General features: G+C 38.7%; 1 protein-coding gene across 4 annotated transcripts; it reads right to left on the bottom strand.

Moving 5' to 3' along the window:
- Position 1: 1 nt before the first annotated feature.
- On the bottom strand, positions 2–14823 carry BIVM (basic, immunoglobulin-like variable motif containing). Of its 4 annotated transcripts, none has more exons than XM_042809782.1 (11): positions 14803–14823; positions 13132–13726; positions 11572–11698; positions 10620–10715; positions 10422–10526; positions 8547–8641; positions 7713–7845; positions 4596–4667; positions 3749–3832; positions 2558–2654; positions 2–1502 (listed from the first exon to the last, which is right to left on the bottom strand). In XM_042809782.1, the coding sequence occupies exons 2-11, from the start codon at positions 13619–13621 to the stop codon at positions 1212–1214; spliced, it is 1590 nt and encodes a 529-aa protein (XP_042665716.1). In that variant the 5' UTR covers positions 13622–13726; positions 14803–14823; the 3' UTR covers positions 2–1211. The 4 variants fall into 4 exon arrangements, with proteins under 4 accessions (XP_042665716.1, XP_042665714.1, XP_042665715.1 ...); XM_042809780.1 differs by having other exon boundaries at positions 14728–14813; XM_042809781.1 differs by lacking the exon at positions 14803–14823 and adding an exon at positions 14137–14515.
- Positions 14824–15722: the final 899 nt, after the last annotated feature.

Genomic DNA, 15722 nt, shown 5'->3' on the forward strand with positions numbered 1-15722 from the left:
ATAGAAAACAAATTTTATTGAGTGCACAGAAGTCCGAAAGTCTCCCTCCCATTTTTGGTTAACAATAGCATCAACCTACAAAAACCCTGCATTACATGACAAATCATTTTATGTAAAAAATAAAAATCCTTGAGCAGGTATGAATGTCTGCACACAAAGTTACAGCCATAGAGATGCATTTGGGTGAACAGTTGAATAAACCAGAAAGAAAAGGAAAAAAAAAAAAAAAAAAACTGCACGTGGACACCCGAAAAGACATGGATTGTTTGCTGGCATAGAGGTATATCATAAGGGCTGCCAGCAGTTTTGGGCACTTGCATCACCTTCATACAAAATTAAGAGAGCAGCACAAAAACAGCAGCAGTTTTAAGACTGAACAAGGAAAAGAATTGCCAGCAGAACACTCTGTTCAGCCAGCTCATTGGGCTCAGGTTAAATGCAGCTTTATAAAACTGATTTTCACAAGTTTGTGTTACACAGTCACTGCTCACCAGAGCTCACAGGATAGGAAACTTGCTACTGTATCCACAGAGCAAAAGCAGTAAATGACCCTCTTCAAACCTTCCTTGCCACCAGCAATTCTTCTCAGTCTAAAACAGGTATCTCACTATGGGAAAAGTAACTGGGATCTACCTACAAAACACCATTATCTGACTCAGAGAATTCTACTGACAACTAGATTGAGAATATACATTCATTTTGTTAATCTGACAAGGTTTTCTAACCTATGTAATTTCTTTCTTTTCACTGGATATCAGCAGCCTTAACAAAATGGAATGCTAAAAAGGAAGGCAAATGTTTACTTTTATCCTTATACCATATGCAGTATAAGCCTTTTTATAAAGTCATATAGTACATTTCCATGCTTCTGAATATCAAGTATTTTCAATGGAATCTGTTGCATTGGCTAATTTCAATCTGCTGTTTTATTCTCACAGATCAGGATATAATATAGTCATTTCAAAGTAAGTGATTGATTTAGCTGTCATATCTGCTTTTGATTACAAAAGTACAATAATCTGTGCTTATCTGTCAGTTCATGTATCAGATGCCATCCACTGCAACCATATAATTCATAACTGATCTAAGGATTACAAAGCTGTATTTTATACCATATTTTCTATTCATACGTATCCTAGGACTAATAAACCCCTACTCTGTGTTGATCAAAACTGACCTCGATGTATAAACTCTGTTACCTGAAGTTCATTCTAATCATCTCCATCGTAATCATTATAGCTCTGATACCCACTGTTCCTTCTCTCACGAAGACTAGATTTTTTCCACGTAGACTCTGGATGGAAACCAGCACTGAAAGATCGACCCAGTCGTCCATGCTGTTTTTTAGAGATATTGTCTTCACTTTCAGATTTGGCAATACCTTGTCCTTGTGTTAGGGATTGCTTATCCTGTCTGACACTTCCAAATGGAAAATTCCAAGGACCAAATCGTTGCCAGTTAAGTCTCTGAAAGGCGATGATGCAGTGAAGATTTCCTCCAACCTAACAAAATTTAAAAAGTTCTTTGTTATAAATTACAAATGTGCTTTCGTGCTTAAGTAGATATCTGAAATAAAGATCTTCTCAGGTAACAGAATTATTTAAAAATAAATAAATCAATCAGCAACAAACAAACCAACAACTATAGCAATACAAAAGCATACCCACAAAACAAAAAACTTTGCTCAATCAATTCTGATAATTTCCCAGAGGTGCTGGAATGGGCAGTTGAGTCACCATCCCTGGAAGTGTTCAAGAAATGTTTAGACGTATTACTGTTTTACTGCCAAAATATTGGTGGTAGGTGGACAGTTGGACTAGATGATCCTGGAGGCGTATTCCAACCTTGGTCAGTCTATGATTCATCTGTTTTCTTTCTTATCTTTTTAAATAATCCATTTTATTCTTCATGGTTTAGTACAAACTATCGCTAACACAACCTATGTTCTGTTAGTCTTTTTATTTTCCAGTCATCTTCACACAAATTGTCTGTTCTGGTCTCTTGTCATCATGCTGACACCATCTTCCATATCACCACATTTCAAGTAATCTCTCCAGCATATTATGTCAGACTTTCAACCTGCAAATTAAAAATAGAGTCCCCCCTCCCACACACAAGATAGAAGCTTATCTATAGAAAGAAATACAGTAATATATATAGTTATGATACATAAATAATACATAACAATAAATAAAGTTAACAGATGCACATGCATTCTTCTGTCTGATACTCTACCGTATTTTCTTTCCAGACTACATGTAGCATCAAGAGGATTCAGAGGATCAGTCTATAATTTATCTATAGAATATTTCCATACTTGCTGCAGCTTCATTTTAAGCCAACAAAGGTTAAATATTTTTACCAAATATATGGTATAGGCAGACAGCCTAGCATATGCCAGGTTACTGTTAAATCATGTCATGACTGCATGTGAGTACACACACTTGACTTTTTCCTTCTGCAATCACTTCATAAAAAGTTTTTAACTGCTTAAGTATGAACAGGTTTGCCAAAATTTATCACAGATTTTCTTCCTTCTAAATAGCATTTACCTTACCTTCTTTGTTTTCCGATGCTGCAGTCCTCTCTCTAGGTGTCGAATATCTAGGTACTCTGGATTTTGGGTGTTTAGGTCAGTGACAATATCTGCCCACCTACAAAATAAGATTACTACTCTGCTGAGAATTTGAAGCCTCAAAACCATGCACCTCCTTTACACACAGAAGAATAGAAATCTGAGGTTTTAAACAGTCTTACAAGGAATTTGAAGATAAATGTGTAAAATATAAACACCTCTGTACTGGAGACATCAAGTTAGATATAAAAACTTAATTTTTTAAATTGAAGCATTCACAGACATTGTATTGCTCTTAGTTAATAGCTTCCAAAACGAATAATTGCATCAAAAGTCATTTGTTGTGTTGCTTGCCAACTCACCAACTTTTGAAAGGAAGAAGCTAAATGTACTTTTGGCAGAGAAAAGTTCCTTTTACTGTACCATACCTTTTGCTGTTGCATTGCATTTCAGTCAAATTCTTGTTTTCCTCATCCATTAAATGTTTCTACTAGACAGTTTTACCCGTAACCCACACTTCCATTCTGTTCAAGTTCCACCTGTAATTCAATCATTCCCCATTTACTCAGCTCTTCACAATTTCATAGCTCTTTCTAGACCAGTGCAAATAAATATCCCTGTATTTTACACATCTTTATGTCTATATATCACTTTTTCAGTTCTTCAAATGTCAAATTACACATTTCTCTTTTATATCACCTTCCAAGTTCAGAAAACAGATTTCTGTCCCAACCTTTTTCCCCAGAGACCTCACCATGAATATATTGGTTTTATGTATGTATAAACTAATGATGCAGCAGATTACAGGCTGTACCTACATCTAAACTAGATCCTGAGACATCCAGTGCTCAGTCAAGGTTCACACAGCCTATAAATCACATCTGATACGATCGCAGGCACATTACATGTCTTCTCTGCCTGACTAATATGCTCTCACATCTAAGAGAAACAGACTTGGTTTTCCTCTGTCCTGCCACATCTAAAATTGCAAAGCTAGCCCTGAAGTCAAGATGAAGCTTCCCATTAAAGCAACCGCTTCTCTTAAAACTACAGTATATTCATTCAGTAGAAATGAATTCAGCAGAGAAGTCTGTTAGTGGTCCTTAGGAGACACATACAAATTGCTTGCTCTTTAAAAATGCCTAACTTAAAAATTCTTATGAAATAACATACCTTTTACAGTGTATTGTTGGATGTTTTCTGCTCGGCTCTCCAATTAAGATCCAGTATTCTACTTCTTGCTGCAAAACACGACCTCTGTTCAATAGAAGATATAATGCTAGTAAGACTTACTGTGCATACTAAAAAGGAAGAAAGATTAAAATATTCATATAAATTACAAAGATGTTATATATATATCTAAGCAAGACAGAAATACTACTGCTTACTATTCAGAGAAAAGACATTTTCAAAATTGCTTTACTTAGTTGAAAGGCAATCTAGTGTAAGATCTAAATATAAACATACCTACAAGAATACAAGTAAGAGTTGTGAAGAGCCATGTGAGAGGGGAACAAACACTTCACCCCCCAGTTTTGACAGAGCCATCAATTAGCTCCTTCTACTATTTTTAAACTACAGCCCCTCTAACAGTTATTATTAAAAGAAATAGGGTAACATATAGGAAAATAACTCCTAATGTTAGTCACTTTCTCCTGAGCACCTAACGTATAAAAACAAAGCAAACCAAGCCCTCAACTGATACTAATTCACATTTGCGTGCAACTTTCCAGAAATTCATGGCCTGTAGTAACTGTTTCGGGAAAAGTTTGTGACAGGCATTAGGGCAGACAGGTCACATACATAGCCCTGTGCCTTCCTGTGTGCAATTATCCAATGAAAAGGTACTTCAGTTTCAACAGTAACAAAAGCTGACATTTTTCCTGCCTAGGTAATAAACAGTATATGGCCTTACTGGTTGCAACTATTTGCTTACTTATTCCTAACATTCCCTGTAAAGTAACAATGTGCTCCATCATCCCACACCTGGTAAACTGAGACACAGGATAGATTGACTTACCTAAAATCACAACGGAAGTCTGTGGTTGAACTGGGAACCGAACCCAGGTCTCCCGAGTCCAAATCCAGCAACCTAAGATCATAGGAAGTCTATGGTTGACCTAAGAACTGTCTTCTAAGCTCAGCCTAGCAATCTATCTACCCATTTCACTTGAAGCTTAAAGGTCTCTTAGTATTACAGTTAATCAAAAGTTTTTCTATAACTAGAAAAACCTTTTCTAATTATATAACCAGCAAAAAGTACTGGGGTACTAACATGATTTTTCAGAGCAAGATGTTAGAAGACAGAAAGAAAACAGGATGCTCCTATGGTTTGAGCCCCAGCCTAAAATAAGGCTGTAAAAGTTCCTTGAATTCATTACTTCATATTACATTTTTAGGAGAGATCTGTTGTTAAGAAAAAGAAATCCAATATTGACTTAAAAATAATAACAGTAGTGACTGAGAATCCATTTCAATCATGGGTAAAATGCTATAATCACTGCTTTTGTTCACTACTAAGCAACATAAATTCAAACTAGATTTACAGGGCATCAGAAATTTCCACTCACTGGATCACACCACTTTTTTTTTTTAACTGCACTTTCAATCTAATTTGCACATTTTATTTATTACTTTAACTCCTTTGTTCTTCCAGTGCATACTCTTAGTAAGTGATGGAGTAAGCAAGTCATTAACTGTTCAGTAATCTTAAGCAGATTAATGTGCTGAACTTCTAACTGGGCCACCCTTGTCACCACATAGCATGTCAGTGTATTAAACCTCAATTCAAAAAAAAATAAAAATAAAAGCATGGAAAAAAAAGCCCACAACCACCTTATATATTCTTTTGTTCATATACTGATGAGGGAATTGAATGCAACCTCAGGAAGCTTGCAAATGGCAGCAAGTTGGGAGGAAGTGTTGATCTACCCGAGAGTAGGAAGGCCCTATAGAGGAATCTAGAAATGCAGGATCAACAGGCTGAGGCTAATTGTATGAGCTTCAACATGACTGTGCGCTGGGTCCTGCACTTTGGTCACAGCAACCCCCTGTAACGCTCTGGGCTTGGGGCAGAGTGCCTGGAAGGCTGTGTGGAAGAAATGGACCTGGGGGTGTTGATAGCCAGATGAACATGAGCAAGAAGTGTTCCCAGGTGGCCAAGACGGCCTACAGCATCCTGGCTTGCATCAGAAATAGATAAGCCAGCAAGACTAGGGAGGTGGCTGTCCCTCTCTACTCAGCACTACTGAAGCTACACCTCAAGTACTACGTTCAGTTTTGGGTCCCTCACTACAAGGAAGACATCTGAGACCCCAGAGTACGACCAGAGAAGGGTAATGAAGCTGTGAAGGGTACAGAGATCAAGACTCGAAAGGAACATGTGTGGGAATCGGGATTGTTTAGTCTGGAGGGGGCTCAGGGGAGACACCATCACTCTATAAAGTTACCTGAAAGGAGGGTGTAGCAAGATGGGGATTGGCCTTTTCTCCTAGGTAACAGTGATAGAATGAGAAGTAATGGCCTCAAGTTACACCAAGGAAGTTTCAGGTTGGATATTGGGAGAAATTTATTCTCCAAAGAAGTGGTGAGCCATTGGAACAGGCTGCCCTGGGTAGTGGTGGAATCACCATCCCTGATGACATGGTTTAGAGGACGTGATGGTGATGGGTCACCAGTTGAACTAGATGATCTCAGTGGTCTTTTTCAGCTCTATGACTATAGAAATTTTCATTAATCCCTTGGTTACAGCCTTACATTGGGAACAGATTAGAATCAGGTGATTATGCTTTATTGCACCCATACAGCTACCACTCTAAATTCTAAAAGCAGAGTTAACATTTCTTCATTTCCTGACGTGACACTACGTATTTCAACACAGCCAAATCACGGACTGGCTGGTAAGCAAAGTACAAGACTGAGGCTCACCTCACACCAGTTACTTACACTCTTCATTACATCTTATTTCCTGCTATTGGGAGCTGCTAATTTTGTCAGAGATTGTTTTCTTATGCCCATTGATACCATTACTAAATACTGATCAGCAGATGAACCTTGATAAAGTGCATCAAGAAAACCTCTGACACATACTGTTCACAACCTGAGACAGCCACAACTTAGAGACAGGAATAACAATTTGAGTATGATTCTGTAAATGATGCACAAAGAAGAAAAACTACTCTCAGTATATCATAAAGTAGCAAGTTAATAATATTACAGAGTCTCAGATGAAGTTTGCTAGGGCTGAAAAATGTCACTCTTGAAGAAATTTGTGGTTTTACACAGAATTTAACCTTATGTAAGTATGAATTTCAATGCCATCATTTTCCATTTAAACCTATATATAACTGAAACTCATACTGACTGTTCCACTATTTTATCCTGAGCAATGTCAAATTACTGACAAATCTGAAATTAAAATCGTTATTTTTATTCTAAAACAATTGTCATATTACATTTTCCCTTCTCTTCAAGAAGTGTTTCAGCACTACAGTAGTCATTTATAAAAGCCAAACATACTATGACAGAAATTTCTTCAAGCTTCTCACCATCCCTCTTTTCAAGATTCTTGGTGACAAATTATTCAGAAAGTTGTACTTATTTTCCTAAGTTTTACACTCTAATTTTGTCACCGTTCTTAGTCAACACTGCAAACATACATAAGCACAGTAGTGCAGTACTACAAGATCTCCTGTTCTCAAAATAAACAAATATTTGTTTCAGCATTTGCAGATTTCGTCATGTCTGCTCCAAAATAGATTAGTACCACTTCAAAGCTTTTTACTTCTAGTCCCTAAGTCATATATGCACTTTCACCTTGCTTTTAAGTCTGTTGTTTTTGTTTTTTTTTTTTCAGACTTGCTAATTGTCCTTCCTGTAAATAACTACTCCATACAAATAGACATCTTTAAGTGGCTTCTAACTACCACTGATGGTTTTTGTTTAAGTTTTCTCAGTCTAGCTTGCTCAGTTGTTTTTAGCTTTAAATCATTTATTTAAGAATACAGTGTTTTGCTAGTTCGGACACAAATGTTTTCACAACATACACAATACCATTAAAGGAGAAAACTGGTATCAACTTGCAGTAAGTTTTTCTGTACATTTCTCCACTAAAATAAGTATAAGCATCCAATCTCACCTATATGCTTTACTAGCTTTTACTGGGGTTGCTTCAAATCCAATTGGACAAAAATAGTGGTTTTGGCAATGGTAGATGTAGGCCATTGATTCATCTTTCAGTCCACGCGTTAGCTTTGCAAGGGCCCCCACAGCTACAAAAGAAAGTTGATGTTACAGCTCAGAGTGCTTTCGATCCAGCATAGCATATTCAGCAACAACAAAGTTGTACTTCCTACTACAAAATAGTTACATCACTTATTTCAAACTAGAGTATGTGCTCTGACAGGGACATGCAAAATAACATTGATTCAAAACTTTTGACCTAGTGTTTTATTTCTGTCTTGGCACAAAAAAGTTAACATCTTCCACAGACTGTGCTAAGAAAATGGAATATAAAGTCTGTAAATACATCAAAATCATACCACCTCTCAGAGTGAAAAATCTCTTCAGAATATCTAACCTAAATTTCCAACGTCTTAGTTTAAAACAATTCGCCCTTGTCCTATCATTATCATGGTATACAACCATCACTATCAATGAATACAACTTCAGAAAATTATTTTTAGAAGTACAAAACGTTTAATTATTATATTAATACTCTGATGCTGTATATTCTAAATCTTTATACAGAGATTTCTAAAATGTTGAAATAATGATTAAAAAATTGCTGCTTCTCCAGTATTACAGAAAACACAGCCAGGAAACCTGGCTACTTTAAAATTCTACAGACAGGATATTTGATAGCTTACCTGAAACAGAAGCACTAAATAATTTGCCCTGCCAAATGCAGTACATTGCAGATTTTTTTCAATTTAGATACAGTAAGGTGAATGCTTTAGGATTAGCTACTTACCAGTTTCTCCAGCTGTCTTGTTCTTTCCATGAGGTTTATAAAGAACATATGAGCAACCCTTGATATGGAAGTGATCATTTATTTGCCTAAACCATCTGAAACAATAAGTTTAAAGATTGCAGTAACTCAAGAGTTATTAAATGCAATTTTATTTTTTCTCACTTCCCTGCTTGACAGTTTAGAAAAGAAGTTACAGGGTTCTACTAAGTACCTGTAACACTAGTGTATGGACTGCAAATTACCACAACACAAACAAATCATTCTAGGAAGGTAAATAAATACTGAGAGCTTTCTCCTTTGCTTTTTCAGACCCTTTATGGAACGCATAATTAGCAAAGCGTTGGATTTAGAAATGTTAGCCCTATTCTGTTCATGCCAGTTGCACCTAATTTTCAGTTACTCAGCCTTCAGAAAGGCCCAACCCTCTGTATTGCCAAGTTCCAGCCATGATTTGTAAGGCACACAGTGGGAATCTTCTAAAACATTAGAAGACAAGAGACTTCAGTAGGACTTCCTGCATATCACACTGGGCTTCTGTCATGTTCCCAAAGCATTACATGAGTCCAGTGCCAGAAATCCTCACAACAGCAAGTGACAGCAGGTCTGTCTCAGATATTCACTTCATCTTGCAACGCTAGAGGATTCAAATTCATATTCCCTCAAGATAATATCTCAATCATAAAATTATGTTAGGATGGGTTTGTCTCTCAGCCCTCCTGTTTTCCAGTCAGCAATATGTTTAAAAATCATTTGTCTAGGAAAAAAACACTAAAAAAGTGCTTTTCTGTAGGATTTAGGGCTCTCACAGGCAAAAAGAAAGAACGCCAAGTTACACTTTCTGCTGTACAGACTGTTAACATAAAGTGGCAGAATGTACTATAAGCTTGTTCTGTAAGGATTGACATACTACTAAGAGATTTAAAAAAAAAAAAACTGGGTCTGAGTCTTCTCAGTCAGAGAAGGAAGTTCTCACGACACTTCAATAATCCAGACAGTATGCCACTATTTAAGAACAGACTGCTGCTACGTTTTCAAAACCAGCACCCACATTCTGTGACAAATCATATACACTGCCTTTAAAGAATATCAACTAGATGAAATATGATTCACAGACCTATTAAGAAAACTGCAAAATTTTTCAATCTTACACAAAAATTTTTCAGTCTTTGGCATGTGGGTAACACACCAAGGCCTTTTCAAGATGTTCAGATCTCATAGTCTTATTTAATTGTAAAAGATTTTCTGAGTTCCATAAAACAAAGAAAGGGCATAGATTTTAGACCTTACTCCTCAAGATCAGAAAGCAGCAGAGCAGAAATAAGAGAACTTAAAAGTCCAGGACTTCTGTGACTTCAGCCCTATCTTTCCCCCTCAAACTCATCCTGAAGAGTTCTGCTGCAGCAAATGAACAAATTAACTCAGCTCATTTTGAATTCTCAATTTTATCTTTTACATTAAGCTACTATTAAAACAAGTGTCATTTCAGGCTGTTTTAATGATACCAATAAGCACTTAACAAGCATTTTCAAAAACAGGAAAATGAGAGCCAATAAATTTCCTAACCAGAGAATTGTATTCACTGAAGCGCATCCACTAATCAAACTGAATTAAAAAAATTAAACATTTTAATTTATGTTCTCATGATCTGTGTAACATCACATCATAGATAACAGTTATTATAAAAACTCTTCACACATTCTCAGAGCACCCATGTATGCTCTGCTGCTCTACGATCTAACATGCGCCAGTCACAACTTCTTTCCTTTCTTAATAAATGAATTGCTTCTATATCTTTAGGTGTTTTATGATTTAGTTTATACCATGTTAGTTTTCCATGTAATAACTATTTGGCTGCATCAAAAGAACTGAGCATACCTCATTAAAGTTGTATTTCCAGTGAAGGGACCAAACCTAATCTCCTCAAATGGGGGTTGAAAACCCAGTATATGCAAAGCTTCTTCTTGAGTAATAGGTGGTAAACTGAGGAGAAAAAAAAAATGTTTTATTTAATAAAGTAATTGACACCACATTTTAGATTCTCTAGAGGAAAATGGGTGTCCATGTGTAACTCACCTGCCAGCCCCCAGTGTACTATACAAGAAATTCCAGCAAGACACTAATGAAGAAATTCCACAAGAAGTCTTGTACTGAGGTCGACTAATACAATACCTAAATCAACAGCAACAACAAATGCATCAGTAAACATTCTTGATCCAGTTACACAAATGAGCAACGTGAACTTCTTTGCTTTGTGCCATGCCATTGAGGGACCAGGCTATACTAAATCTTTTACTTCACTTCTACAGAAAAGCACATCCTTTCAGGAAAAAAAAAAACCAAACAACTAATAAATTCACTAATGCTTGTCAGATATTACTACCCCATCTCACAAAAAGCAGCTAAATTTCTAACAGCCCTCCAGAAGTTCTGTATAAATGATCCTGTAAGATATACAACAGGTTCTATACATATGTTTTCTAAAGATACAAATTTTTAATAAACTGCATTTCCAACCATTTGCCAGTAAATGACATTCTAGGTTGCAGATTCTCTAGTCTAATTCCAACTCCCTGATGTAAGAGACATATGGTAAGAACCAGATGAATTCATTAAATTAACTGTGTTCACACAATATACAAAGACTGTATAGAATTGACAGATTTTTACCTAGCATTTCAAACTTAAAAGAAAAATAAGTACTATACTTAAAGTTAGTTTTTGCCTGACCTTGCCAGTGAACCTGCATTGTTTTAAGCACCTAACTTCCACATAAATTGATTCCACATTAAAAGAAAAAAGTTATTTACAGAAATGAGAAAAGCTTTAGGATTTCTGCAGATGAGAAGCTCTCATTCTTCTTTCAGAAAGTATGAGATTTAGAGTATACATGCTTAGTGCACACAGTCTATGCAGTCTTTCTAGTAAAACACAATTAAGAGATTTTTAAGATGTTTTAGATAATAAGCAATAGTGTTTACCAACAAACTGCATGAGGATAATCTTAAATACATGTCATAAATACTACCATCTTCGAAGGTCCAACACTTTCCTTTCCTTCACATCTTCAAGAGCAGAGAGCTGAGGGCACTCCTTGTACTGTTTGCTTTTTTTGTCCGAGGACTTTTTCTTTGCCACTTGTTTCTTCATGTTGCCTGTGAAGAAGATTTCAGAAACAAATTAATACCTTGCTTACCTTTTATATCTTATTCCTTAAGTACTGTTAGAAATAGCACGCAACAAACAACAGATGCTGGCTGTGTAATTGCAAACTGGGTCTAAACACTTTGATAAAGGGTCAAATAGCCAATCAAGACTTTCAAAGGGCCTATAAATACTGAAGAACCCATTCGCTACATAAGAAACTTTTTTTAAGAGAATTAAAAATGATCTGCTCAACTAATCTGAGAAAGCAGTCAATCTGATTACTCTGAGTTACATCAGCTGTCCCAGAAACACATTCTCTGAAAGCTGAAAATATGTTGCCAGACTAACAGGCAGCCTAACACAAACTTCCCATCACATAACATTAAATGTATAGGAAAATATAATTAAACATTTGCTTTTCATAGCCAATCTATATATATATATCTATCTCTCTCTATCTCTATAATTATATATATTTTGTTTACTTTACTTTTCACAACCAGCTACTCTTTCTGATGAAAGCTTATGGGCAAAGTCAGAGAGAATAATACATCCTGTTCAAGCCACTAAGGTAGTGGAACAGCAACTGGAGCCACCATATCCAAATAAAGTATACTACATGTATTTTATTTTTGGCTAAATTAACCATCTGGCAAGATGTAATCATTGCTTCTTAATTTTATTTGATGATACTACTTGTACACATTAAAATACAACAGAAATTTGCTAAAAATGTTCACGTTTTGCTAAACTGTGGATATCCACAGTGAGGTGGATAACACAGCTATTTAACTAGCTAGTCATCAGAAAAAAAAAAAATAAACAGAAGGAAAAAAAAAAAAAGAAGCTACAGGCAGCTGTAGTAAGCAGAGGGATTACAAAACAAAGAAAACCATGCAGATATGGGTGCTTGATTCACAGCTGCAATCTAAGAGAAAGAACACAGGTGGCAGTAAAGCCAGTTGTAATGGAACTGGCTCCTTAACACCGTATACATACAGAGAATCAAAACATACAATTTTGTTACAGAAACAAACTGCTCTCCTAGATACCTATAATGATCTCATTTACTTCTTATAATGAATAAAGCACACCTTTAACTTCCAAGCACACCTCTGCAGTACCTGGCAACAATTCAAGTGACAAAACTGTATTTAACAGGCAAAAATAAACACTGCAAAATTCATCAGATTCTACTAACCAGAGCCACCAAAGCCACCACACACAGTTAAGAACAAACCAGTTTTGTTTGATGGCCACTTACATTTGGCTTTCACTCCTCCTACCTCACTCTCTCTTTTGCTGATGAGCAAGTTGTTTGAAATGACGTACAGGCTCTCCTGTAGCACTCCATCAAGAAATACATGTTTCAACCATGCCCATTCACAAGCAAGTTCTGAAAAGCAACTCTTCCTCTACCACTCACACATCACCATCTCACCTGCTTTGTTTTTATGATTCGCAGTCACGCTGTTGAATTCTGATTTGTCAATTTCCCATGCCAGCGGAAGCTTTCCAAGGCTGCCAGACAAGGTTTCCAAGTTAGCATCTTCACTGTAGATTATCTCTGAAGCACCAGTTTGAATGCCCAGCAAGCTAGGTGTGTTATTTCCAACATTTAAGGCAGCACTGCCTGACAGGCAGGCACTAACTGAAGCACTTTGGCTTTTACAAATAGATGTTACTCTGTTTAAAAAAGCATAGTCTGAGCAAATGGTATAAAATTTCTCTCGTGTATGAGTCACAGGACATCCCCATGGGTAATGTCCATCTCCCCTGGACACCAAAGAAACAGTTGAGGCATCTGAGATGCAGTACGACTTTATAGGATCACGAAGAGAAGCTTCTGAGGATTCTTTCCCAGGTTTCTTTTCAGTGTTTCCATTGTTTCCAGAACCATTCTCCTTTTCATCTTCTGAGATGTGAGGCATTGAATAATATTGGAAGTGTCTTGTACTGCAAGGAATGGTTTTGCCTATTTTTAATTACCACACAGTTTGCAACACTGCCTCCATTGCTACTGCAAGCTGAGGTATCTGAAAGAAAACAAGAGGTCGCAGTCAACTTAAAAATGCACACCAGGCTTATTTCTAAACACACATCCCAACAAACCTGAAACATCTTTCAAGATACACCCAAACACACATCGTGTCTTCTCCTAAACATCTCCAGAATTCTAGAAATTGTACTTTTTTTTTTTTATATTATTGCTGAAGCATCAACTGCACATGCTATAGTGACACTATGATGACAACATCATGAGTAAACACACATATAATTGTGCCTGATCATTTCTGCTCCTTTAAGGGCACAATATCTCTCATGGATATAGCGTAAAACAACTTAAACAAATGGACAAATCACAAACAAACATAAGGTCACTGAATTTGGAAGAATTCTGCATAGTTCTCAGGCAAGCAAAGCTTAAGCTTACATGGCCGATTACCTCTGCTTATTGCAAACTGCCAGCACTGGAACCAGCCTGTTCACTGCTTTTCTTATACAACTACGAAGGGCTCCCTTTTATTTTCAGCGTGCTTCTCATTCTTCAAAAAGTGCAGAAGAAAAGTGCCAGGTTTTGTTGATAGCAGCTAAGAATTCTCAAAACCTAATTTAGCAGGTTTTTGATTATCAGTCTTTAACAAGCAAGTCGGTTGTATTTGCTATGCATCATGTCAGCAATTCGCACGCATGAGCACAAACACGCTCCACAGACGGAAACCCTGCATCAGGCAGGAGCTGAGCTCCGCTCCGCACCCCCACATCTGGTCACGGAGCGCAGCCGACAGCGTTCGAGCCCTCCCGTGCCACAAAACGCGCCCACAAACAACCGCCGGCGCTGCCCTGCAGAAGGCAGCGACACAACCGCAGCGAGGCCGCGCCGCCTCCACTCGGCTCCAGAGCTAACAGCCGCGAGCGGAAAAGGACGGGCCCACCGCGGGGCCGGGGCTCGCCGGAAACGCCCGCTGCAGAGAGGACAGAGGGCCAAAGAGGGGAAAGGCCGTGCGGCTGCGGCAGTGCGGCCCCGGCCCGTTACCTGCGCGGCGGCCGCTGGAAACAAACGCAATGCGCGACGCGGAGGAGGGGGGGAGAAACCACGGCGAGCGCTCACCTGCGCCCCCGCCGCCCCTCGCCTCCTCGCACCGCCGCCGCCGCCGTCGGGCGGCACCACCTGCCGCATCACGCCGGGGGGAGGCAGATTGCGGCGTCCTCGCTGCTGATGCCGCGAGCTTTTGAGGCTAGCACGGCGGAGCCGCCCGCGTGTTTCCCGGAGGGGCATCGGCAGAGCCTCGGTGCCGGAGAGAAGCGCCTCCGCTGCTCCGGTTTCCCCCCGCCGTCCCCCGGCTTTGCGCCCTCGTGGTCTCGTCCGGTGGATGCTTGAGCTCAGAAGTTCGGTTGCGGCCTCGCGGCCTTCTGCTGCCCTTAGCCAGCATCGGTTTGAAGTGCAACATGCTGATGGTGAGCCCTTGTCTCAGTCTTACAAAGCAGCCAAATCTTCACATCTCAAAGTGTAGGAGCATAAACCAGCCGTGGGTTCCTGCTGTGAACCAGATGCAGGCATCCAAGTCTGTACTTTTGTTCCAAGCTCCTGCTAGTTCTCTCTGGCTGCAGTGAGATCAGCGCAGCACAAATGTGACTGCAGTGCCTCGAGAAAACTGTACAAAAGATTTTCAGAAAGCGGTGTCCAGAGGTGCTGGAAATATTTCACATAACAGAATTGTAGGGGTAGAATGGACGAGACCCTACGAAGAGGAGGGCAATCAACTCTTTGAAAGGGTTGATAACTGCAGAAGAAGGGGAAATGTTTTTAACTTGAGGGAGGGAAGATTTAGGTTGGATGTCAGGGGGAAATTCTTAACAGAGAGAGTGGTGAAGTGCTGGCACAGGCTGCCCAGAGAGGTTGTGGATGCCCCATCCCTGGAGGTGTTCAAGGCCAGGTTGGATGGGGCCCTGGGCAGCCTGGTCTAATATTAAATGGGGAGGTTGGTGGCCCTGCCTGTGGCAGGGGGTTTGGAGATTCATCATCCTTGA

Source organism: Centrocercus urophasianus, unplaced genomic scaffold, assembly GCF_019232065.1.
Source record: "Centrocercus urophasianus isolate 14NV4802_14NV808 unplaced genomic scaffold, USGS_Curo_1.0 seq_12, whole genome shotgun sequence".
Taxonomy (NCBI): domain Eukaryota; kingdom Metazoa; phylum Chordata; class Aves; order Galliformes; family Phasianidae; genus Centrocercus; species Centrocercus urophasianus.